Source organism: Panthera pardus, unplaced genomic scaffold, assembly GCF_024362965.1.
Source record: "Panthera pardus isolate Hobbes unplaced genomic scaffold, ASM2436296v1 HiC_scaffold_8, whole genome shotgun sequence".
NCBI lineage: Eukaryota > Metazoa > Chordata > Mammalia > Carnivora > Felidae > Panthera > Panthera pardus.
This window is the reverse complement of record NW_026527013.1, coordinates 151,857,732-151,883,831: the sequence shown is the minus strand read 5'-3', so window position 1 is coordinate 151,883,831 and position 26,100 is coordinate 151,857,732. Positions and strand designations below refer to the sequence as shown.

At 39.7% G+C, this 26,100-nt stretch overlaps 1 protein-coding gene across 12 annotated transcripts in view; it reads left to right on the top strand.

Annotated features, from left to right (window-relative positions):
* The window catches only part of DGKI (diacylglycerol kinase iota), a 449,436-nt gene that overhangs the window by 292,358 nt on the left and 130,978 nt on the right, over nucleotides 1-26,100 (top strand). For all 12 annotated transcript variants that reach the window (XM_019452873.2, XM_019452870.2, XM_019452874.2 and 9 more), the window contains one exon: nucleotides 25,793-25,893. In XM_019452873.2, coding sequence (XP_019308418.2) covers nucleotides 25,793-25,893 — 101 coding nt within the window. The remainder of the gene's footprint in view (nucleotides 1-25,792; nucleotides 25,894-26,100) is intronic.

The following is a 26,100-nucleotide window of genomic DNA, read 5'->3' as shown; positions in this document are numbered from 1 at the left end:
AATATCTAACGTCTAGGGATATGCCAAAGTGATTCCTAAAGTTCAATCATGTAATTTTACCTTCAGTCCTAGTCTTATAGATACACATTTATTTATTCACTTATTACAATACATTTTTTTCAAAAGCATTACTTTATACTTGCTCTCTGTCCACTGTTTTGTGCTTGGAATCTAATGGTGGGCACAGTAGAACATTGCCTTCATGGAAGATAAAATTGAGTGGTCAGAGAAAGAGGAAAATAACTTCTAATTTTCAATTTGGAGCTTATTCTGGGGTATAGCCTACATTCTACAAAAGGCTTCTTCAGTAAACTGGAGTCTAAGGAATGGGGTTCAGTGGTTATTTTCAGTGGCTCTGTTGATAGTGTTCAAAGAATCAAGAATGTCGACAATAGAGGTGTGTGTAGAATTAGTCACATTTCTATTACAGTTTAAGTTTGGGTCGTGTTTTAAGTTTTAGTTATATAATTTAAATGGGGCTCTTTTTTTCTTATTGTAGGTACATACACTACTACAGTAAGGTAAACTGTCCTGTTTTGGTTGGGTGTATCAGGCAGAGTGCCTATGTGTGGCCACTTTAAAACTTGAACATGGCTCTAAAATATTTTATATCTATATATGATATATCAAATATTATGTATTATAGATGTTAGATTTATGTGTCTCTGAAATATTTCTGTAATAAAAATTTATTAAAATAGAACATTTTAAAGGACATGTAAAAAAACACTGTCAAGGAGCTTGGGAGAAAAAACCAAGAACAACAATAAGTATTGTGTCTTTATATATTATGGCAGTGGTTAACAGTTTTGACCCATTCTTATGTATTTTCAGCAGTGTTTAATAATCATATTAATGTTACTTTAGTCCTCATGAAACTCAGGGCCCCAGTATCTTGAACTCTCAGCTTGTCTTTTTTTTTTTTTTTTTTTTTTTTTTTGACTCTTGGTCAGCCATTTATTGCAGAGAAAAACTCTTCTGTAGATGATCCCTTCTGGGGAGAAGCCTCTCTTTCTACTGTTCCTGTAGGAAATGTTGGTTTCCTAAAGCAACTTGCATGATCTTTCTTTCTCTCTAGCTTTCTAATAACTTTGTTTTTCTTTTTCTTTTTCTTTTCCTTTTTCTTTTTCTTTTTCTTTTTCTTTTTCTTTTTCTTTTTCTTTTTCTTTTTCTTTTTCTTTTTCTTTTTCTTTTTCTTTTCTTTTCTCTTTTCTTTGGTTGGAAGAAAGTTATGGTGGTGACAGTGTAATGCATGGATTATTAAGAATTACGACATACTGGGGTGCCTGGGTGACTCAGTTGGGCGTCTGACTTCGGCTCAGGTCATGATCTCATGGTCTGTGGGTTCGGGCCCGTGTTGGGCTCTATACTGACAGCTCTGAGCCTGGAGCCTGCTTCCAATTCTGTGTCTCCCTCTCTCTCTGCCCCTCCTCTGCTTGTGCTCTATCTCTCTCTTTCAAAAACAAACATTAAAAAATTTTTAAAAACCAAAGCAAATAGAATACTTCACTGCACATATTGTGCATGTAGCTTAATGAATTATTAGGGCAATACCTCAATTGAAAAAATTCTTTGTAATTGACTTCATAGTAAAGTCCTCACTGAAGGGCACATATGCACACTGAAATCATGAATATTCATGCTAAATGTTCCAACTACTAGCTTCTGTTCAGTTAATGCCAAAAATAACACAAAGGTGTGTAATTGTAAAATGTCTTTCTAAAGCTTTAATCCTTTAGTGACTTCTTATTAAATTCCATTTTATACTTGTTCTTCTCCACCAAAATGAAATAATGTAAACCATTTATGCCTAATTTAGTCAACTTTTCATCTTTCAAAAAATATTGAGTGCTTTCTTTCAATACCAGGAGTTCTCTTTATACTGGAGATACAGAGATGATAAAGCTAGGGTTTCTGTCCTAGAGAAATGGACATGCCAGGGATAGACCTAGTTTGTTGCTTACAGTACAATTACAATGCCACGTGACAAGTATTCAAGTACAGATTCTGGTTGTATTTCCATGTGAATACCTGAGTATTGATTACATTTGTTTTTATTTTTTAGTATTTAAAATCAATGTACACTGAAATAGACTTTTTTGGTATACAGTTGGGAGTTTTAAGACAGATATAGATTCATATAGCCAACACCCTAATCAGGATACAGAACCATTCTACCACCCAAGAAATCTGTCTAATCCTCGCATCTCCCATCTCAACCTCTGGCAACCACTAATCACTATAGTTTTGTATTTTTGAGATTACAACATAAATGGGATCGTACAGTATGTAACCCTTTGCAATTGGCTTATTTCGACATAATATCTTTGAGATTTATCAACATTTTTGCATATATTAATCGTGTGTTCCTTTGTATTGCTGAGCAGTATTCTGTTGTATGGATGTTTCCATTTATTTACCCATCTACTTGTTGAAGGACATCTGGGTCATTTTCAGTTTTAGGCAATTGTGAATAAAGCTGCTCTAATCATTGATGAACAAGTTTTGTGTAAATATAAATTTTCATTTCTCTAGGTTAAACACCTAGGAAGGGAATTCCTGGGTCATATGGTAAGTGTATGTTTAACTTCATAAGAAACTGACAAATTATTTTCTAGAGTACAGATCTTGTATTTCTACCAGCAGTGTATGAGAGAGAGAGTTCCAGTTTGTCTCCATCCCTGCCAGCATTTGGTATGGCCAGCACTTTAAAATTTTAATCATTTAGTCACGAGTGTCTTTTCATTATTTGCCATCTATCTTACACTCTTTGATGACACATCTGCTCAAGTCCTTTGCCTGTTTTTAAATTGGGCCCAGTTGTTTTTTTCCTTTGACTTTTGAGATTTTGCCATATATTCTGGATCCAAGTCCTTTGTTACAGATGTACTTTGCAAATGTTTTCTCTTGGCACATGTCTTGTCTTTTCATTCTCTTTACAGAGTCCAAATTCTCAAAGATTTCTTCATATGTCTGTATTTTTGGTATTATGTTCAAGAACTCTTGGTTCAATCCTAGGTCATAAACATTTTCTCCTTTGCTTTCTTCTAGAAGTTTTATAGTTTTATGTTTTGCATTCAGTTCTATGATTTGAGTTAATTTTTGTATAAGATGTGAGGTTTAGGTTAGTGTTTTATTTTGTTTTTACATATAAACATTCAGTGGGTCTAGCATCATCTGTTGAAAAGACTATTTTTTTTTCATTGAATTTCCTTTACATCTTTATCAAAAATCAATTGGATGTATGTATGGGGGGGTATGGATATATATGGATGGATAGATATCAATTTCTGTACTCTCTGTTCTGTTCCATTGATGTATATATTTGTGCCTTTGTCAATGCCATGTTCTTTTGATTATTGTATCTTTATGTTAAATCTTAAAATCAAGTTGTGCTATTTTTTCACTTTATTTTTTATTTTAAAAGTTGTCTTGGCTATTCAAGTTTCTTTACCTTTCCATATAAATTTTAGAATAAACTTACCTATTGTGTTGAATCTATAGATCAATTTGGGGATATAGACATCTTTACCAGGATGAGACTTCCAATCCATGAATACTGTATGTCTCTCCATTTATTTATTTTGTGCATCATTGTTTTATAGTTTTCAACATACAGATCTTGTATATATTTTGTTGCATATGTGCCTGTGTTAGATATGTGTTAGTTTTCAATTACGATTGCTAGTATGTAAAACTACATTGGATTTTCATGTATTGTCCTTGTATCCTGTGGCCTTACTAAAATCACTTTTTATTACAAGGAATTAGATTGCACCCTTGGGTTTTTCTGCATAGTCATTCTTGTCATCTGTGAATAGGAGTGGTTTTGTCCCAATACATATGCCATTTATTTATTTATTTACAATAAATATAATAATATAATAAATAAATAAAAATATAATAATAAATAGCACTAGCTATTATTGCTAGTATGATACTGAATATGAATAGATAGAGTCGATATCCTTGCTTTGCTTCTTATATGAGGGGAAATCATTCCTTTTTTTCACCATAAAGTATGATTCTTTGTTGTAGATTTATTTGTTAAAGTATATTTATTAGGACATCTGGGAAAGATTAGAGAGAAATGGAATTATTTATCCTCTACATGTATGTTAGAATTTTCCAAGAAACCATCTAGTCCTCATGATTTCTTTTTACCCTTTTTAATGGTAAGTTCAATTACTCTAGGACTTATAAGAGTACTTGGGTTATCTATTTCATTGTAGTTGAGTTTTAGTGGATTTTTTGTTTGTTTTGTTCATTTTTTTTTAGTTTATTGAAGTTTTTCAGGAGTTACCCATTTCATTCCAGGTGTTAAGAAATATAGAATTATTGGTAGTATTTATGCTTTTAATGTCTTTGGGATCTGCATTGATAGTTCCCTTTTATTCGTGGAATTAGTAATTTGTATTTTTTCCCCTTGACATTCTTAGTAAAGGATCCAGTTTTTAAAAAATATGAAATTTATTGTCAAATTGGTTTCCATACAACACCCAGTGCTCATCCCAACAGGTGCCCTCCTCAATGCCCATCACCCACTTTCCCCTCCCTCCCACCTCCCCAACAACCCTCAGTTTATTCTCAGTTTTTAAGAGTCTCTTATAGTTTGGCTCCCTCCCTCTCTAACTTTTTTTTCCCTTCCCCTCCCCCATGGTCTTCTGTTAAGTTTCTCAGGATCCACCTAAGAGTGAAAACATATGGTATCTGTTTTTGTCTGTATGACTTATTTCACTTAGCATAACACTCTCCAGTTCCATCCATGTTGCTACAAAAGGCCATATTTTATTCTTTCTCATTGCCAAGTAGTATTCCATTTTGTATATAAATGACAGTTTCTTTATCCATTCATCAGTTGGTGGACATTTAGGCTCTTTCCATAATCTGGCTATTGTTGAAAGTGCTGCTATACCGTTGGGGTACAAGTGCCCCTATGCATCAGCACTCCTGTATCCCTTCAGTAAATTCCTAGCGGTGCTATTGCTGGGTCATAGGTAGATCTATTTTTAATTTTTTGAGGAACCTCCACACTCTTTTCCAGAATGGCTGCACCAGTTTGCATTCCCACCAACAGTGCAAGAGGGTTCCCATTTCTCCACATCCTCTCCAGCATCTATAGCCTCCTGATTTGTTCATTTTAGCCACTTAGACTGGCGTGAGGTGATATCTGAGTGTGGTTTTGATTTGTATTTCCCTGATGAGGAGTGACGTTGAGCATCTTTTCATGTGCCTGTTGGCCATCAGGATATCTTCTTTAGAAGTGTCTATTCATGTCTTCTGCCTGTCTCTTCACTGGATTGTTTTTTGGGTGTGGAGTTTGGTGAGTTCTTTATAGATTTTGGATACTAGCCCTTTGTCCAATATGTCATTTGCATATATCTTTTCCCATTCCATCGGTTGCCTTTTAGTTTTGTTGATTGTTTCCTTGGCAGTGCAGAAGCTTTTTATCTTCATGAGGTCCCAATAGTTCATTTTGCTTTTAATTCCCTCACCTTTGGAGGTGTGTCCAGTAAGAAATTGCTGCGGCTGAGGTCAGAGAGGTTTTTCCTTGCTTTCTCCTCTAGGGTTTTGATGATTTCCTGTCTCACATTCAGGTCCTTTATCCATTTTGAGTTTATTTTTGTGAATGGTGTAAGAAAGTGGTCTAGTTTCATTCTTCTGCACATTGCTGTCCAGTTCTCCCAGCACCATTAGTTAAACAGACCATCTTTTTTCCATTGGATACTCTTTCCTACTTTGTGAAAGATTAGTTGGCCGTAATTTTGTGGGTCCACTTCTGGAGTCCCTATTCTATTCCATTGGTCTATGTGTCTGTTTTTGTGCCAATACCATGCTGTCCTGATGATTACAGCTTTTGGGGCACCTGGGTGGCTCAGTCGGTTGAGCATCCGACTTTGGTGCAGGTCATGATCTCATATCTTGTGAGTTTGAGCCCCATACCAGGCTTACTGCTGTCAGCGCAGAGCTAGCTTCCGACCCTACGTCCCTCTTTCTGTCCCTCCCCGACTCGTGCGCGTGCTCTTTCTCTCAAAGATAAAACATTTTAAAAAATCAGCTTTTGTTTTTGTTGATTTTTCACCCTTGTTTTTCTATTTGCATTTTCATTGATTTATGTCCCTATATTATTTTCTTTTTCTGTTTACTTTGGGTCCATTTTGCTCTCTTCTCCCCCCTACCCCCAATTCTTTAAAGAAGAAGCTTAATTATTTAAGTAATCAATTGACCCAGTTGAGTTCAGGCTACAAGGTCTGACTTACCTTCTGAGAGTTGTGGCTACAATGTTAATTCTGTTTTCGAAGCCGTTGCAGTGCTGTTTATATCTGTCTGGGGTGTATGTACCACCAAGTTGCCACTATGGGACCTTGGTTATAGGATCTGTTCTGTAGTTTAATTCCTAAAGTCTTTGGTGTAGATGCTGACGGCCAGATTCACCCATTGGCAGCCTAGAGATGAACCTGAGAGTTCATGAACATCTTTATGGAGCTGTTTTCCTGAGCCCTCCTTCTCCTTTGTCATCCTGGTACTTTCCTCTTCTCTGGAGCTCCTCATTTTGGTCTTTCAGCCAGAAAGCTAAAGTTTTAGCTACCTTGCTCTATTGCATACCTCCTGCAACTGTGTTAACGTGCAGGACCAAGCAATGATATGGCAGAAAGAGAGGGAATACAAGCAATTGGTTTATCCCATGCTCTTGGGATCATGCTCCTTTTATCAGAGAGGACAGCTCTCTTCCATTACAATTTTAAGCACCTGAAGGCTTTTGTCAATGCCACTGCCCAGTGTGAATGCTGGTGTGTAGGAAAATGGTGAAGGGTAAATGTCCCTGAGTTTCTCTGTGCATTCAGAGTCCCTTTTCCTTAACCCAGAACTCAAGGGCTCTCCTGGGGCTTGCTCTACCTCAATTTGGTGTTCATGTCAAGCTTTCTGCTGCCTGGGAGTCCACACCAGGGTTTATTGCAGGGAAAAAGAAGGAAGAGCTTACCACCATTTGATAGTATTTTAAGTTCAGGTTTTAGTCTGCTGCTATCATTTACTTTTCAGATCCTCAAATAGCTGCTTTATGAATTCTGGCCAGATTTTATAGCTGTATTCATTGGAGTGGGAGGGGGCGGGGGTTGGAGAAAGAATCGTGTGTGCATATTCACTTCACCCAGAACCAGATGTTCTCTACTGCAGAGAGCTGTGATACTGTATCCCTTTTTCTCCCACTGCAGTTTAGTACCATAGCTAAACTCAGCAAAACAAATCTGCAGAGAAATCACTGTATTTTGAACTACAATCAACATATTTTAAGTGTCATATGCCATCTTGCACAACAGTTACAATTTAAACATAAACAAGATACTTCCCACTGCTAAGTCGTGTGGCTTTGCTGGTTACCTTTGGGAAGGCAGAGTTGGACACAGACCCATGGAAAAAGCATGAATTGTCATGTTTGACTACAAGCTGAATATGATTCAGCATTCTAAGATTGGTTTCAGTAAATGAAGTCTTCATGGTAAAGGATGAAAGTAAATTGATTTTTATTCCAAGGAGAGAGGGAGTTTTACTAAGAGAAAGAGAAATATTTTTGATATGCCTTTTTTTTTATGGTTCTCTTTTGGGTTGAGTTTAAGAATTTTATTATAGGATAGAGCCAAGAATCTTCAACCTTCATGACTGATGAGAACACAAACTGGTCATAGGTGGTTTAACATTTGCATGCTGGCCAGCAAAGCAAACTAGATGATTTTTGAAGTGCTTTTCTAAAAATGCTGCAATTCTATTCTTCCAACTGGTCACATCAAAAAATTTTTTAACACTTTTATGAATTTGTCTAATGCACTATCTAATGTGTTTGTTTATTTTGTTTGTTTAATATTGGACCTTTAATTAGAAAATAAGATGTGACCTGTTTTTATTTAGACCCTTTCTCTTTTCCTTGGTTTTTTGTATAAACTTCACTCTGCTACATACTAGACTCTATCAGGGAGCAGCAAAAACATTGCCAAAGTAGAAATTTACATGTACGCCTCTGTAAATTGTGAGGGTTACCTCTAAGTTGCCAAGAAGATCCATCATACATACTTTGCCTAAGAATGAATTCAGTTGATGGTGGCTGACACACAGATCTTCTTGAGAAGCTCAGGATGAAAAGTAGTCCTGGACCATTGCAGCCTCCCGAATGATGCTTCATGTCTGGGGCAGAAATCTGTCCCGATTCTGATTGCATAGAATGTAATTTTTAGGTCGTGGTTTCTGGACCCCAAACCAATTGTGAGGATTGCAAAAGGGCCTAAGCACTCAAGAAATTATGAATATATTTGTTGTTGATGCTTTTGTTGTTCTGTATCCTGGGGTGATTATCTCTGAGTGACACGATTATAGATAATATTTTATTGACTTCCTGTATTTTTGGATTGATTTTGATGAACATGCATTACTTCTAAAAGGGAGAAAAATTGGGGCGCCAGGTGGTTCAGTCCGTTAAGCATCCAGCTTCGGCTCAGGTCATGATTTCATGGTTCATGAGTTTGAACCCCTAGTCGGGCTCTGCACTGACAGCTCAGAACCTGGAGCCTGCTTCGGATTCTGTGTCTCCCTCTCTCTCTGCCCCTCCCATGCTATGCTCTGTTTCTCTCTCTGTCTCTCAGGGATAAATAAACATTTAAAAGTTTTTTTTAAAAAATTAAAGGGAGAAAACTTAAAAGTTTATTTTATTTTATTTATTTTAATTAATTAATTAATTTGTTTTGTGTGTGAGAGAGAGGGAGGAGAGAGAGAGGGAGAGAGAGAGAAAGTGTGGGTGTACCTGAGCAGGAGAGGGGCAGAGAGAAAGGGAGAGAATCGTAAGCAACTTCCACACCCAGTGGGTGTTCAGTCTCATTACTGTGAGATAATGACCTGAGTAAAATCAAGAGTCAGATGCTTAACCTACTGAGCCACCCAGGCATCCGAAAGTTCATATTTTAAAAAGGGTACAAGAGAATTGCTACATGCACAGAACAGGAAAAAATGCCATTTACCGAATCTCAGAGTCAGAAAGGGAAGCAACAGAGTTAGCTTGAGGCTTTCTGGAATGCAAAGCTGTTTGCTCTCTGAACCACTGAGCAGAGGAAACTGCTAACATCGGCCTTCTCTCTTGCTCCCACTCACATTTTCTGGGTTATCTTCTGAGTGATTTAACTTTCCAGTACCCATTTTCTTGACCTTCAATAATGTCAAAATGTCATGTTTTCCTTTCTTTTTATGATACCCCCTCCGTTGGTTGCATAAAACAGATAAACCAATTTGAGAATTCCAAAGAAAGGTAGGGAAGTGTTGCTTGAGCTTCCCCTCCTGTCACTTGTCAGACTTGAGCCCAGGCTGCAGCACCGGTGGTAGTGGCTTTCTTCCTTGCACTCTGCAACTTTCCCCCAAGAGTTGCCCCTCTCCACTTGAGGTTTTATTCCCACTCACATGGCCAGAGTGGCCTAGTGCCTTAAAGAAAAGGGGCAGCAGGAACAGACACAGGTCTCTAACTGGAGCGTCTTCCTCCTTATTTTGTAGCACCCCCATGGTAACATTCTACTCTTTTGGGTGTCAGGGGGAGCTCTCTTTTTGTGGTATGACATTGACCAAGTGTTAACCTCTTTGCATTCTGCTTTTTCAAATATTAAAAAAAGAAATGCAGTTGTTCCCCTGGATTTCTATCAGCTCTGAAGTTATGTTATGCTAAAATTCAGGGCATGACCCTAGATTCTATGAAAATCTGCCCCAAAGGGATCTGAGACTTGAAGTAGGCAAAACTCTTCATGGGACATTCATCCTTTATCCTAAGACTGATCAGGAGGCCAGGCCCTGTACTGTTTTGGTACCTTTAATGGAGGTTTTACCTTTCTCTCAGCAAGAACTCAAGTGTGTTTTTTCATTTAGCCAGAAAGATAACATGTGTCTGATATTATGCTAATAAGCACCTTGGCTTGTGATCAATTTTAACATCTCGATAACTGTGATGACAATTGCCATTATTCCCATTCCATGGTTGGCAAGACTGAGAATAAGAAGTTTTCGGAAACTTAACTAAGATTGTATGCTAGAAAGTAATAAAGTTAACACCCAGGGCTTTCTGCTTTGGAGACAGCATTTGAGACTCTATACTCTACTATTGCAATAACCTCTGATCATTTTCTTGTGTGTGTGTGTGTTTATTTTCGTAGATATGATTTATATATTTTATTCAATCATGCTGTGCAAACTTCTTCCTTTTTCAAAGAAAACTTGGAAAGGAGTGATGACTTACAATTCAGTTTTGAGTGTTTCAAATGTGTGACTCTTTAGTGTTACAGGTTTGCAGTTCAAGTGTTATAAGAAAAACGTCAGAATGACAATCCTGGTTAAAAATAAGTTCTAGTACAGCTAAGGAACCCAGAGAGTCTTTTAGACGTGTTAGTGATGGCGTTTGGTCTGGGAACGTGGCTCCTCAGGAAGGGTCATGCCCGCAGCTGTGGGGGGCGGATGGCACCTGTGTTCTTCTCTTAGCAGAGGTAAACACAGACAGCAGCCTCTGGTACAGTTATGTAAGGCATAATACATTTAGGACTCCCTCAACACTTAAAATTATATCTCGTTGCTTTTAAAATTTATTTTCGGAGATGAATTATTCATGTCTGCGTAGGCGTAGAAACAGTCTTACACTTAGGAGTCAGCACTTCTCGTAAAGTAAAAGGTCACTTCAGAACTTAAGGGAATTTTCACTCAGGTGTTGTTGGCTTGAGGTGCAGGGCCTAACGAGGCTTCAGGGGCAAGGGGAGAGTCTGCAGGAAGGTTCGGGTGCGGCGTGTGCCCCAGGCCCATTGGGCAGGACACAGGAGGAGGAAAATGTATGAATTCCTTCGTTTGTATGTTTAATGGAAATAAACTTTAAGCAATCAAAATTAAAAAATGACCTTAGCAGTAACATTAGTTCAAGAAACACAACTCTATATATATTTAGATTATTCTTTGCACCTTGACTTTTAGGAGAAGCAGAAATTAAGGTCTGAATATCCTAAATAGGGATGTCAAGCCAGGTTGGAATTTTGGAAAGCGATGCATTAGACGCCTCTTATTCTTCCACTTATGTTACCTTTTATAAGCAGTAGTTGTAGGATCAAAATAAAATCTATTCAGTCTCCTAGTGATTCTCTTTAGTAGGCATTCGTGTAGTTTGCTTGGGCTGCCATAATAAAGTACTACAGACTGAGTGGTTTAAACCGCCGAAATTTACGTCCTCACAGGCTAGAGGCTAGAAGTCTGAAATCAAGGTGTTGGCAGCCTTGGTTTCTCTTGAGGCCTCTCCCCTTGACTTACAGCTGGAGGTTGTCTTCCTGTGTCTTCCACAGTCTTCCCTCTGTGTGTGTCTGTCCCAATCTCTTTTCATACGGACACCAGTCAGATTGGACTAGGGTCCACCCACCTGACCTTGTTTTAACTTAATTCCTCCTTAAAGACCCTCTCTTCACACACAGTCCCATTCTGAGGGGTTGGAGTTAGGACTTCAGAGCATGAATGTGGGGGGGGGGGGAGGGGTGCCCAACCCAGCCCATAAGAGCATCATACTAGATAAATTTGACTACATTTTAGTTTTCTTTTCCTATCACCAGCTGTATAAAGATTGAACTTTGTGTATCTGACTTGTATTGATGGTTTAGTTCTTTAAAATCTTTTTTTATTAAATGGTAGAAGAAGGGCTGCAGAACATTGCTCTTTTATTTATAGCAAATTGTTGGTATTAGCTATATGGGTACAACAAATTTGTTGTTGACCTCTCTGGACCCGAATTCAATTTCTGTAAAATAAGGTGGTCAAACAATATGACCTTTAAATTTTTGTTCATTTATGAATTTCTAAAACATTATTGGAATAGAAGCGACTATAGAAATACAGACTACAAATGGAAGGAGAGGGGAGTCATTTTGCTAGTCTTTGTGAGGAAAAGATTTACTTACAAATGTAGGAAAAAAACCCTAAATACTTCCGGAAAGTGGTGTGTGTGTATATATATACATATATATACACACACATATATATATACATATGTATATATATGTATATATATTTACTGTAGATATACATACGTGTATATCTATCTATATAGATAGATAGATAGTAGATAAACTACAGTCTGCAGAGTTTTTAATAGATTTACTGCTTTCAGAAAGAAAGAGAAACCTTTCACTCCAGTATTACAGTAACAGCTGATATATATTCCACCATGGAGTGGGAAGAACATATCAATAACAAAGAAATCTAGACATTTGTTTTGAGCGTGCCAACAGGGTGTTTCTTTTGGATTGTTGTGCTCAGGTAGCAATAAGCTGCAATGCACATTTCATTTGAAGAATTTTAATGTAATTATACCAGTGTGATTGACTTTCCTGGTCTGTCATGACACCCTGAAACACTAACAGGAAATGGAAAGGGAATACATTGTTAAAGGGAGAAAGAAGAATTCCATGTTGCTGCTGCACTCGGTTGATCCCTAGCCCTCATCACATTTTGTGTCAGAAAATGAAATTCTAAAAATGAGTTCAGCACGTTTCAAAGTTGTACCTAAGATATTTGACTAAAATGGGAGTGGTGCTAGAAGAATTATAAATGGAACAAAAAGGCCAAAGTTTTCAGCTTTGTAACAGAGAGAACTGTAATTAGTTTCTTTTTCTTCATCATTTAGACTCTCCTGCTCTCACGAGAGCTGATTTATGTTCTCTAATTGGGACATAAATCTTTTGGCCCGATGATATTTTGTTGCTCAGGCAAAGTAAAACAATTAACATGTTTTCCTGATGAGAGGCTCTTGGCTTATGAAATGTTAAAATACTGCCTTTGGTAGAGGCTTGATCTGTAATATGGTAAGTGAAAGAGAGAAGAGAGTGGACAGTGGGCCCAGGCAAAAGCACCCCAAATTATTTTCATATTCTGTCATGAAGTTCTCAGCAGAAACCATTCTTTTACTTCTGTCATTTTTTTTTTCTTTTTAGCTTTATTTTAACTAATTGTTTTGTGTTTGTTCTTCATCATCCAAACACTGTTACTAGTCTCGGACTAAAAGTTTATCTTATGGGACTTCTTCTTCTCAAGTTTACTATCAAATTTTACAAAGTTATTTTTGTAAAATTATTAGCAGTTGCAGTGATAGAACTATATGAGTCCTATTTGGGCAAGGTGTCTTTGTTCTATCCATTTTGACACCAATAAGATGAATGATTTAAAAATTAAAAAAAAAATTCCTCTGTTCATTGGATTAGGGTTTAGAGAATGGTGATGACAGTTTCTGCCTAATTGGCTCAATTTACTGAGTTGGAAAGGGGAGTTGGATTTAGGGGACTTTGATTTGTTCTTGGATCTCTGACAAGGAAACAGGAGGTGACAGGAGCACATCTGTGAGCAGGGGACTCAGCTTTCCCCCAGCTGTAAGTGGATGACTAGGACAGACGTGGTGTCCTTTCCCTCTCCAGAGGGATGTGGAGCACTACTGAAATATTCCAGACCTTGGCGAGCCATCGTGAACCAAAAGGGAAAAAGGAGTTGAAACGTAACATGGTAAACTAACAGTGACCAATATGAAACATAGCTTTGTGAATTTTCTTAAATACCCACATTTTAAGAAAGTACATGTGTCCTTTTTAAACTGTTTTATGTAGAGAGCTAAAGCCATTTAAGGAAATGTTTCTTATGTAATGCCATTTATTGTTAGGCCAATACTTAACTTTTTTATTTTCTTGATCTAAACCCAACACAGACTCTCTTTCTTACTGAGTCTGTTCCCTGGGGATGCAGAGTTACCTCCACATAATTTGCACACAAGCTTTTCAGTAGGAACACAGCTGTGGTAATTCATGCGTTCAGTCTTTTCTCAAATAAAGTGGGGTTACATTTCTCCATTTTAATAAGATGGCCATGTTTATTTTCACACCATTATTGCCTTATGCATTTTTGGATTCTGCTTTGTTGGTTCTTTTTTCTTTTTTTTTAATTTTTAAAAAATGTTTATTTATTTTTGACAGAGAGAGAGACAGACAGACAGAGCATGAGTGGGAGAGGGGCAGAGAGAGAGGGAGACGCAGAATCCAAAGCAGGCTCCAGGTTCTGAGCTGTCAGCACAAAGCCCGATGTGGGGCTCGAACTCACAGACCATGAGATCATGACCTGAGCCGAAGTTGGATGCTCAACGGACTAAGCCACCCAGGCGCCCCGGTTATTTTTTCTTAAAAAATTACCAATTTTATTTTTTTTCCTGTAGGTTCATAAGTGTTTAAAAATTTTAAAATATACATGTAATCTAGGTTTTTTTAAATAAAAATACCGTTTTCATGGTACCCTCACTCAAATACCACCACTTGATTCATCAAAGTGCGTAGGGTTACTAGAAGATGAGTAAATATATTAGTAGTTGCAGCCTAATTTAGTCCTTCATGATGTATGTGAAGGGCCACACATTTCTTTTGTGAAATGACACTTTTTTTTAATGTTTATTTTATTTTTGAGAGACAGAGAGAAAGAGAGCACTGGGGAGAAGCAGAGAGAGAGGGAGATACAGAATCCGAAGCAGACTCCAGGCTCTGAGCTGTCAGCACACAGCCAGACGCGGGGCTCAAACCCACGAACCCTGAGAACATGACCTGAGCCGAAGTCGGATGCTTAACCGACTGAGCCATCTACGCGCTTCTAAAATAACACTTTTTTAAACTATACAAATCCCAGTCCTTGCTCCACACCCCTTTCCAACCAAGAAAGTCAGTTTATCAGTTGCAAATATGAACAGGATATCCTAGCTTGTGATTGCAAACCCAAGGCATTTTAGCAGTTAAATAACAAATAAATGTAAGATTTTTCCTTTTGTTTGATACATAGAAATTGAAACCTGAAGTAAAAAAATCTCTCCCTTTCTGAGCACATGAGATCTGAAGCCATTTAGGTGGCTTGAGAGTAACATTATCCTGTTATATCTCGTTGGTTCAGGCCCAGTGGTTCCTTACTCCATTGGAGATAGTAATTAATGGACTCCTGGACAATCACAGCAGCAAAAGTCTTCTGCAAGCCACTTCAGGCTATGCTACTAAAAGCAGCCCATGTTAGTATTTTATGATAGAATCTTTAGTCCTTTTTTTTTTTTTTTTTTTTTAACATTTATTTATTTTTGAGACAGAGAGAGACAGAGCATGAGCAGGGGAGGGTCAGAGAGAGAGGGAGACACAGAATCTGAAACGGGCTCCAGGCTCTGAGCCGTCAGCACAGAGCCCGATGCGGGGCTCGAACTCACGGACCGTGAGATCATGACCTGAGCCGAAGTCGGCCGCTTAACCGACTGAGCCACCCAGGCGCCCCTCTTTAGTCCTTTTTAATAGCCAGGAAACCTCCATTAAATGGACTTCTCTCATGGAGTGGAAATGATTCTCGCCCACTGTGATGAAAGACTGGCCTTGAGTTCTTGTTCCCTTTCCAGCTGTTCTTAACTCTTCTTTATTTAGCAATTTGAATATTCAGAATTCTACAAAAATGCATGTTCCCTCTACCTCTAATTTCAGTCCCTCTGTATTTCCTGGGGTATTTGCTTCCTTTACCTTTCCCTGTGATAATTTGTCCCAACTCCTTTAAACATAAAAGAGTATAAATAAGAATATAAGTGGGAACTTCAGGTCTGAAACTCCTATAAAGTTTTCTGAAAGAACGTCCTCTCTAGTTGCCAACTGAGCAAATATTAGGGCAGGAGACTCTCGGGAGATTTAACTCTGTAGGTGGTTTCTAATTACAAGTAGAAATTTCTCTCCACTTGTATTAACCAGAGGTAAGCCAGAGAATCAACGGCAGCTGTGAGGGTAGCATGAGCATTGAGATTATTTTTTGTTTGTTGGTTTAGTAATGGGAATAGATTTTTCCCTTGAACCAAATTCTGTTCACTGGTTCCCATCCTAGCCAATGGTGCAATTACATAGCACACACGATTAGGTGGGATAAAGGGGCACCTGGGTGGCTCAGTCGGTTGAGTGTCCATCTTCGGCTCAGGTCATGATCTCACAGTGTATGCGTTTGTGATATGGAGCCCCACATCAGGCGCTCTGTTGTCAGCACAGAGCCCATTTCAGATCTTCTGTCTTTCTGTCTGTCTACCCCTCCCTGCCTGCCCCGCTCTCTTGCTCTGTCTCTGTCTCAAAAATAAACATTAAAAAAAAGAGAGAAGGAGAGAGAGAGATTAGGTGGAATGAAGAATGTAGTTAGTTGTCATGAAAAATAGTTTTTCTCATTTCAAAATTAGTAAGTCCATATGGGAAGCAGCTCAACAAAGATAGGTCTAGCTGAGCCTCCTGTGCTCAAAGAGCTCATGATTTAATGGGGGAGCAAAGTCACCAAGTCATGATCGCATTTACATTTCACACCGAGTGCTTTGTCTGCAGCAATGGGTCTAGGAGCAAGATGCTAATAACTTGGTCTGTGGGGATTTTACTGGAGGGTGGAGAGAGGCATACGTATTTGAACACCATTCAGAGGAGAAGGAATTGGAGGGCAGATAAAGAAGGAGCAGATGGAAATTTAGTTGGGAAATCAGAAGTATTCTGAACTGAAATCCAGAGAAAAGGAGCAGGCAGTTAACCAGAGTGTGGAATGCTGCTGAAGGGGGATTGGAGTGAGGACTGAGAAGTGGATTTAGTGAGCTGGAATAAAGAGAAAGGAGAAGGGGGAAAGACAGCATGATCTTCTGTAGAGGAAAGTTGGGGGGTCTATGACTTAAAAAATAAATCTGTGACTCTGGTGCCTAGAAGTTGTCATGTATATATGGGGCGGTTCCACCTAAAAGTCTCGGAGTTGGTGACTGAGTCAGTAACAGCTGTGACATTCACTAGCAGAAAAGGAAATGGATGGTTAGGAGAATTTGAAATATAGATCGAGGCAATTGGCCTGTTTGTTTTCCTTTTTTAAATGTTTGTTTATTTTTGAGAGAGAGAGAGCATCAGCAGGGGAGGGGCAGAGAAAAAGGGAGACACAGAGGTGGGGACTTCTTAATATCTGTTAATCGATTCATTTTGCCTTAATTCGAAGTCATTAATTCAGGATGAAAAGTGTAATCACCCAAGCTTGTTATTATTATTCTCTTTGCTTTTTATTGTTTTCTGTTTATTTGGGCTTTCCCCATATTTTTTACCTGGATAGTCAAGAGATCTCTCCAGCTCACTTGCAGAAGGAAAAGTTAGTATGGCCACATTTGCAGTAGGGGCAGACTTAGCTCTCTCATTGGTTCTTCTGTCAGCGCGGAGCCCGGTGCGGGGCTCAAACGCACAAACCGCGAGCTCGTGACCCAAGCTGAAGTTGGACTGAACTGCGAGCTCATGACCCGAGCCGAAGTTGGACGCTTAACTGCCTGAGACCCCAGGAGCCCCTCGTTTGCTTTAAAGCAGTAATGAAGCTGACATGTTTGTGGGGCTGCTTTGCAGTGCCACCAAGTGAAACCACTCCCAGTTCTTTGTCTTTGCTTCTCCTCTGCATGCCGGGAACCTGACGCCCAGCAGAAGAGACTGTCTAGAATAACCACATACTAATTTCACTCTGCTGCATGTTCATTTATTATAATTTCAAAAGCATAACAATTTATCTCAATAGAAAGCATGAAAATGTGCACTTCGATGTGCATTTGAAGAGCTCAAGAGAACTTAAAAATTTTTGGTTTCAACCAATGGCGTAAAAGCTCTCTCATATTTGGTCCTTAAAATAACCATTTTTTAATCTGTTAGCCATGAAGTCAGCAAACGGTTTCTTTGATATGTGTCTGTCTCTGGTGCTTCACGTGTGCATTCTTTTGCCATGAGTGTCTGTGGCTGATTATCTCAGCGACTTAAAACCCAATTCTGACCCAAATAGTAGAAGAAAAGCCCATAAACTATGGAGACAGAGAGAGAGAGATTCCTTAGGTAGAATTCACAAATGCTTAGAGTCGTCTGAACAAGGAATAGGGCACTTCTGTCTTGCACCTTCCACGCCTGATGAGGGTCAAGCAGAGACAGAGCAGCCATTTAAAGATGCAATCATAGCATAATAACAATCAGAGGGAGTAGCAGATAGTGAATTAGTGAACCTCTAAGCTTTCTTCCAACTCTATAATGCTTTAATCCCATGATCTTGTTGGAGGTGTGGAGGTGTCTCAAATAATTTGTAACTCTGACATATTAATCACCTCACAAAGGGATGCCTTAAGTCAAGAACTTATTCAACTTCTATTGAAAAAGAATTAACAACCTTTACAAGTACTGTCTATTTTGGAAGGGGAAAAGCAAGTACTGTCTCTAGAAAAACATGTTGGACAGTGGCAGCTTGTGATTGCTGCTGATGTGATGTTGGTTTATCCTTGGTCCCAAATTCAAAAACTCCTTTGCAATTTTTTTTCACATTTCTGAGGCATTGTTCTCTACTCCAGGCAGAAGACAACTGAATTATTAGAGTTCTCTTTGAACCCAGCAGGTGTCCAAAATCCATTTTAAATCTCTGTTCAGAAGCCTTGATTCAATTTGATTTTACTGCTCCCTGCAAAGAGGCCCACTTGAATGTGTTTTTGGATAGGCTGTTGTCAGTGGCAGCTTGAGAATGTCCCAGGGTAAATTGCAGCAATTTCTAGGAAGCCACTGAAGGAAACTATTGAGTATAATTATTTCTAAAGAAGGCCCAGTTGTTATCTGATGAGAGAATGGGTGCGGTAGATGTTTCTCATTCACTGTTATTTAATTGAAGAACAGGCAGTCCTGAAATGGTTTACAGACTTTTTTGGCAGGGACATCTACTATTTGTATGTTCTTTTCTATTTGTGCTGATCCCCCTAGAGATAAGATGCCAAGGAACGTAATCCAGCATGGATTACCTCCAGATCTCAGAGAGCTGGACGGAAAAAGGACAGAAATGGACAGCCCGATCAGGGTTTGCCTTAGGACTCACAAAGAGAAAAACCGCTATGGGGTGGCTCAGAGATGCTCTCTTGTCACACTGTGCTAAGCTGCAAGGCCATGTGTAGTCCCAGGGGAATTCAGCTCTCTTGCATTTCATTCATTCATTTGTTTTAAACATTTATTATAAACAACATGGGCAGACTCTTTTAGGTACTGGAGTTGTAACAACGATGACTAGTCTTTTGTGCCACGAATTCACACCAAAGTCCATTCATAAAACACAGGCCAGTTCAAGTGAGTCCTATTAAAGATTAGTTAGAAATAGACTTTATTGGGGCACCTGGGTGGCTCAGTTGGTTGGGTGTCTGACTTCGGCTCAGATCATGGTCTCACTCTTTGTGAGTTCGAGCCCCACATCGGGCTCTGGGCTGACAGCTCGGAGCCTGGAGCCTGCTTTGGAATCTGTGTCTCCCTCTCCCTCTGCCCCTTCCCTGCTCTCTTTCTCTCTCTCTCAAAAATAAATAAGCATTAAAAAATTAAAAAAAAAAAAAGAAATATACTTTATTACATCTTAGGTTATGATTGGGTAGAATCTCACGTTTGAAAGAAATGAAAGCAATGTATCAGTATTGAATCAGACTTGGAAGGAGAAAGGCAGACAAAGATGTGATGTTTTCTGCCTTACAAAGGACAACTAACTGTATAGGAGTAGTGAATTCCTGGCTAAATTACAGTTCATCATAAAAATGAGTGAGTCTACATAATGAGTGTTTTTTTAAGTTTATTTATTTTGAGAGAGAGAAAGAGCAGGGAGTGTTGTTGGGGGGTGCAGAGAGGGAGAGGGAGAGAGAGAATCCCAAACAGGCTCCACACTGTCAGCGCAGAGCCCAACATGGGGCTTGATTCCTGAACCATGAGATCATGACCTGAGCCAAATCAAGAGTCAGACACTTACCTGACTAAACCACCCAGGCAACCCCATAATGAATGTTTTAAGGGGCAGGTCTTACACCGAACCATTGAAGAATGTTAATGAAAATTGGACATTTACAAAGTACAAAATGTAGAGTAATTATATAACTTTAAGGGTCTCAATGAGGATTTATATTCTCAGTATAATTTTTTTAAGATTTTATTGTATTAAAATTTTTTTTAATGTTTATTTTTGAGAGAGACAGAGCATGAGCGGGGCAGTGGCAGAGAGAGAGGGAGACACAGAATCCGAAGCAGGCTCCAGGCTTTGAGCTGTCAGCACAGAGCCCGACATGAGGCTCCAAGTCACGAGCCCTGAGATCATGACCTGAGCCATAGTTGGACGCTTAACCGACTGAGCCACCCACGCACCTCTAAAGATTGTATTTTTAAGTAATTTCTACACAGTGTGGGGCTTGAACTTAGAACCCTGAGATCAAGAGTGGTACACTCTTCTGACTGAGCCAGACAGGTGCCCCCATAGTCTTAGTATCTTTAAGATATTTTGAAACATTCACAGCCCCTACTTGGATTCTCGTCCAACAGACTATATATGGCTATGTAACTCTGAATTTTTGTGTCCCTGCCTTGTGTTATCAAACTGTCATTCTGCTAAGGTTTGGTATCTGCTGACCCCTACTTAGATCTGTGACAGTGGCTTCTGCTATGATATTATCTAGGATTAAATTAAAAAAACTTTTTAAACATTTATTTATTTTTGAGAGAGAGACACACAGAGCATGGACACACAGAGCATGACAGTGGCTTCTGCTATGATATTATCTAGGATTAAATTAAAAAAACTTTTTAAACATTTATTTATTTTTGAGAGAGAGACACACAGGGCAGAGAGAGAGGGAGACATAGAATCTGAAGCAGGCTCCAGGCTCTGAGCTGTCAGCACAGAGCCCGACATGGGGCTCAAACTCACAAATCACGAGATCATGACCTGAGCCAAAGTCGGATTCTTAACCGACTGAGCTACCCAGGCGCCCCTATCTAGGATTAAATTAAAAAAAAAAAAAGGCTTGTAGAAGTTGAAGCCTCAGGGTATTAAAAAATACAACAACATTATATTCAACACTTATTCTTTACTAGGGATGTGCTAACTGCCTTACATGTATTTTCTCATTCACTGTTCACTGTATTCGTATTATCAGTTCCATTTTCAGATCAGAAAATGGTTTGGCCAAGGTAACTTCACAGTTCTCAATGCCAAACATGTATTAATTGACAGAGTTCAGATTGGAACTGAGATATTTCTGAGCTTACATCTTGCTTTGCACACTGGCTATAGTGTCTTAATATTAAAGGATATGATTCCCATATTATCCATGTTACCAATGAGTGGTGTTGCTGGTCTGGTCTGGTTATGTGGTGTTGCTGGTCTGGAAGTGACCCTGGGGAACAAAAGCACCCAACTCATTCTCTTTGTCCGTAAACGGTATCCATGTGAGAAGATTGGAATGAGGGGAGTCTGTTATCAGACTAAAAGAAACGTGTAGTAAAGAAACTGAAAGCGTGAAGGTTGAAGAGAGAGGAATGAGAACTGGGTGTAAGTTGAATAGCAGTGAGCATTCTGGGAGTTGTCTCGATCGCACTTCTAACTCCCCCCAGCCCCCAGCATCTCAGTGTAACAGGTGTGTGCAATGTGAATATGAGAAGGTGTGGTCTGGAGCCCAAGTGAGTGAATTTATTGCTTTCGTTGTAGTTCTTGAGGGAGTTGTCAGGGAGACTTTTGGGAGTTACATTCAGAGCCATGCACTTCTGATGTGCACAAAAAACTCAATCTTGACGTTTCACAGGAAATTTGTGAGAAGATGATAGGTTGAGGCCACTGTCTGGGTTGCGGAGAGAATTCAAATATTGCTGAGTCCCTTTTAGGAACCTTCAGTGACTCCTTGGAAGTCTGCTTTAGAACCCCCCATACAGAGCCAAATTCTGCATAAGAAGAGTTTGTGGTAGATGTTGGCGTGGAGGCAAATTCAGTTTAACCAGGACGTTTATCTCTTCTCTGCTCCACTAACTTTCTTGGAAAAATTGGATTTTAGAAAACTAATGGCACTGCTATTCCCCAGACTCTAAGGAACAGCTTTGTCATCGTCCACCTCCACTCAGCCATTAATGGGACATTAATATATTTTGACACGAAGGGACACAATTGAATTACTTGGCTTTCATTTAACATCTGTGTATTTTCTCTTTCCCCTGTTCTTGTTGTCTGTTTTCATGTTATTGGTTGGCCTGTAAAATACCTGTGGGAGGAGATCCAGGAGAATGATGACATTGTCGAGGCTAGACAGTTTCCCCAGCAGCTTGCACAGGTGCCTAGGGAGGCTCCTGCATATGCCCTGACCTTCTTCCATGACCCAGCAGCAGCCGATTCTATTGTTTATTAGCAGAACCTTATGTAGGGGAGCGGTTTTCAGAATAATAATTATGCCGGTGATAGCTGGTATCCTGAGCACTTTCAACGTGCTAGACTTTTTTCTCAGCACGTTACCTGTATTGACCCATTTAATCCTCATAGTAGGTCTGTGATGTGGATCCTCTCATCATCTCCGCCTTACCTACGAGGGAGCTGGAGCACAAGGTTACCTGATTAACCAATAATTGGAGGAGCTTTACTTCCCATCCGGGCAATCTGACTCAGAGTCTGAGCTCTTAGACTTGGCTGAGCTGCCTACCCTTCACGCCAGGATCCAAAATTACTCCAAGCAGATTTCCATCATGGACCCCGTGGTTGCTCTAAAATTTGCTGGTGGGCCTCAACACTTGATAGCAAGCCAAGCCCCAGGTCCCCTAGTCAGAAGAGTGGGTTTAAGCAAGCTGCTGCTGGTGGGAACATGGGATGCCTTGTAAGTCCTCAGGAACAGACGGGAGCGGCCCGCAAGAGAGAGGGGGTGTGTAAGAAGGTGGGATGGGGGAGAGTGATAAGCGGTGAGTTTTCTTCTGCCTGGCTGATCACTCTGGAGATGAAGTGAGATAATATGTGAATTCATTTGGATTCTGGAAAGTTCCATTCAAATGACAGTTCATGTTGCACGTGCATGGTGGGCCACCCGTAAGGAAGGTCGGTGGAGGCCGTGGCTCAGGAGGCAGCAGTGTGTGGCTGGAATGGGTGGGCGCCGACACAAAGCTGGGAGGTGGAAGCCTGTGGACAGGGAGCGGGCACTGGTGGACTGTGAGAAAGGTGGTAAACACTGGTTAGCTAGTGGGGGGCCCCTGGGACAAGGCCGTATAGCGACTGGTCTCTAGTCATTCCTTCAACCCCATTGTCCACGCTACAGCTACTGCTGGAGCCAGGTCTTAGTCCTGACATCTCCAGCCCATTGGAGAAGACTAGACTTCACTGTCATTAGACCTACTGTAATCTTGAAATGTATGGAAGTAGAGGTCTTTCAACCTGCATCCTCCCCCCCCCCCCCCCCGCCCCCGGAGGGTATGGTGGGCCACTACATTCTGTGCTTCCAGCTTCCCTCTTACCTGATGTACTTGTGGGGAAATGTTTGCTAAGTACAGTCTTGGAAGGTCACTGGGGTGAACTTGAAAATAAAAAGATCGGACCCCTCTTAATTTGGGGATAAGCATTTGATACACTGTATGGTCACTCTGTCAATTGCTTAAGTTCTTTCCTATCCTTTCCTATCTCTTTATGTCTAATACCTAACACCCTTTGCTGTAACTCTTATTTTTACTCTGGCTCTGAGTTACCATTTATTTACATATTGACATACTTTTAAAATATTTTCCTAAAAAGGATGATTCTCAGTGTGAAATAATCCCTAAATCCCATCATGTAGAGGTAACTGCTTGGGATAGCTTACTGAACATTTTCTCCAGACACTTGTGTACCTTTACAGATGCCGAGGTTCCACAGTTTACATGAAGGAGATTATTCCAGACATAACTTTCTCTAACTTTTTTTTCACTTCATAATGTTATAGTCGAACTTCCCTCCAAACAAAGGCGGATCTGCACACTCATTTGTACTGTTTGCCCAGTGTTCTCTTGTTTCAGTGCACCAGAGTTTACCGAGCTATCCCTCCACTCACTGCTTATTGATAAGAGTCTGAACACCACATAGAGATCATTCGACTTTGTTAATTCAGGCTCTGTGGTTTTGCTATCAAACCCATGGGATTCTTGGCCCCGTATAATAGAACAAGCACGAAACCTATGAGTGAAGAGTCCAAGACTCTGCTCCCAGCTCTGCCACTTAGTAGCTCTGTGACCATAAAATCACTTTACCTTTCTGCACCTCAGCCTTCCTCTCTATAAAAGATGACATGGTATGCATGATATTTAAGGTATGTTCTAGCTTACAAATATGCCTTCAAATCATATCTCCCATCACTGCTTATGTCAGTTTTATTTATCAAAGCCGATGCCATGTCCGGCGCAATGCCCGTTACAAAGTGGACACCCAACAGACACACTTTGAACGGACCGATGTATTGATGTGTCTTCTCAAAACGTTCCCTCGCAAATATCAATCTTGTCATTTCATATTGGCTTAGTTTTTAGCCCAGTGAACCTCAGACATTTTTGTTTGTCCACCATCTCTCTTTAGAATTTATGCACGTCTATCTAAATATCTTTGTGTGGGAGGGGGAAGGAAGAGGACTATGTATGAGTATGCACATATGTGTCCATAGCTGGATATATATGTTGTTTTAAGGTATTAGAGTGGGAATCTACCTGTAGGGAGTTACTACTATACTTTGCCCTACGATGAAGCATTAGACAATAGAATGAGATTGAATTATTTCCCCCTCCTTCTTCCAGAGTTGCAGTGAAATTCCATACATGTGTGTGTGAGAGGTGGGGTGGGGGGTCTCAGTATCCAGATGATATTTAATCACTCCCTCCTCCCTCCTTCCATCTATCTTTTTCTTCTTCCTTCCCTCTTTTTCTTCTCTTTTTCCCCTTCTTTCCCTTTTCCATTCCTTCTCTTCTTTACTGAAATGAAGAGTAATGCTATTCTTTCTCCTTGGGTCAGTGGTGACTTTTATCCCATAATACAAGACAGGGGAAGCAATCCTTTATTTTCTAAAATTATCTGAACCAATGAAATCTAAGTATAGGGAAACAGTGAAGGATGAATGGGGATTGTGCTCTGTTAATCCATTGAAGAAATGTTTTGATCCGTAGGAGTGCTGGCGAAAATTACATTGTTTCGCTCAACTAATGCCAGTGGTTAAACTAACCTGAAAATATTACTTAGTCCATGGAATCCAGGTAAAGAAATTCTGTGGGGAAACAGGATGCTTCAGAAAGCTTGGCACTACCCCCTTTCGTTTAACATGTGTCGCGAATTTTGTTAAAATGAATTACAACCTCATTCCCTTTCTAAAGAAAGTACCTTAGACATATTTTCATTTTTTTCCTTCATTTTGTGGCACTCAGAATCCCCACCACCGACAGCATTTATTGTCATAAACTTTGACTGAGAGGTGCCGTTAGACGTTAGACTGATGGAGCCATTTTGAGCTCAGCCCTGTGTTTTCTCAATTCTTGGTCTGCTTTTTATAGTTTTTGTTTATTTGTTTCTTCTGAGAGTCAAACTGTCGTAAGAGGCTGGTATGGACATACCTACCTACAGCAGTTTTTTATATGTCTACACCGCTTCTCACTATTTCAGATTAGCTGTATCTAATTTATCATGGAACTAAACACATGATCTTACTAGACTTTTTAACACATTAAAAGCAAATAGGATTGGAGGAGCTTCCAGAAGCTTTTTCTGAGTATTTCCACGTTCTTACCTAAATTCCAGAAACTTGAGGTTTCTGTAGATGTATTCTCCAGATAATGGCTGTTTTCTGGTGTGAATGAGAACTTTTTCTTCCAAGCATGAAGAGATGTTTTGCCTTTAGTCCTTCCAGGTGCATGTGGCTCTCAATTCTACCCTTTCATTTATGTCTGACTACTCGGTTCTTGTTTTGCAGTCCCCAATCTGTCCCAGACCGCCTGAGGATCCGGGTGAACAAAATCAGTTTACAAGACTATGAAGGATTCCACTATGACAAAGAGAAACTTCGGGAAGCTTGTAAGTTGGAAGTGCTTCGTTGATTTCATGTGATCAGCCTGTCTTCAGCTTCTCGATCCTCCTTGGTTTGGATAGATTCATCTTGTGTCTGAAAACAATGGTTAGAGAAATAATGGAAAGTGTAGTAATACGTGAATGCCGAGTGGTGATTTATGGCTGAAGGAAATGGAACTGGAGAAAGGAAAGCAGCAGAATAAAATTATTATG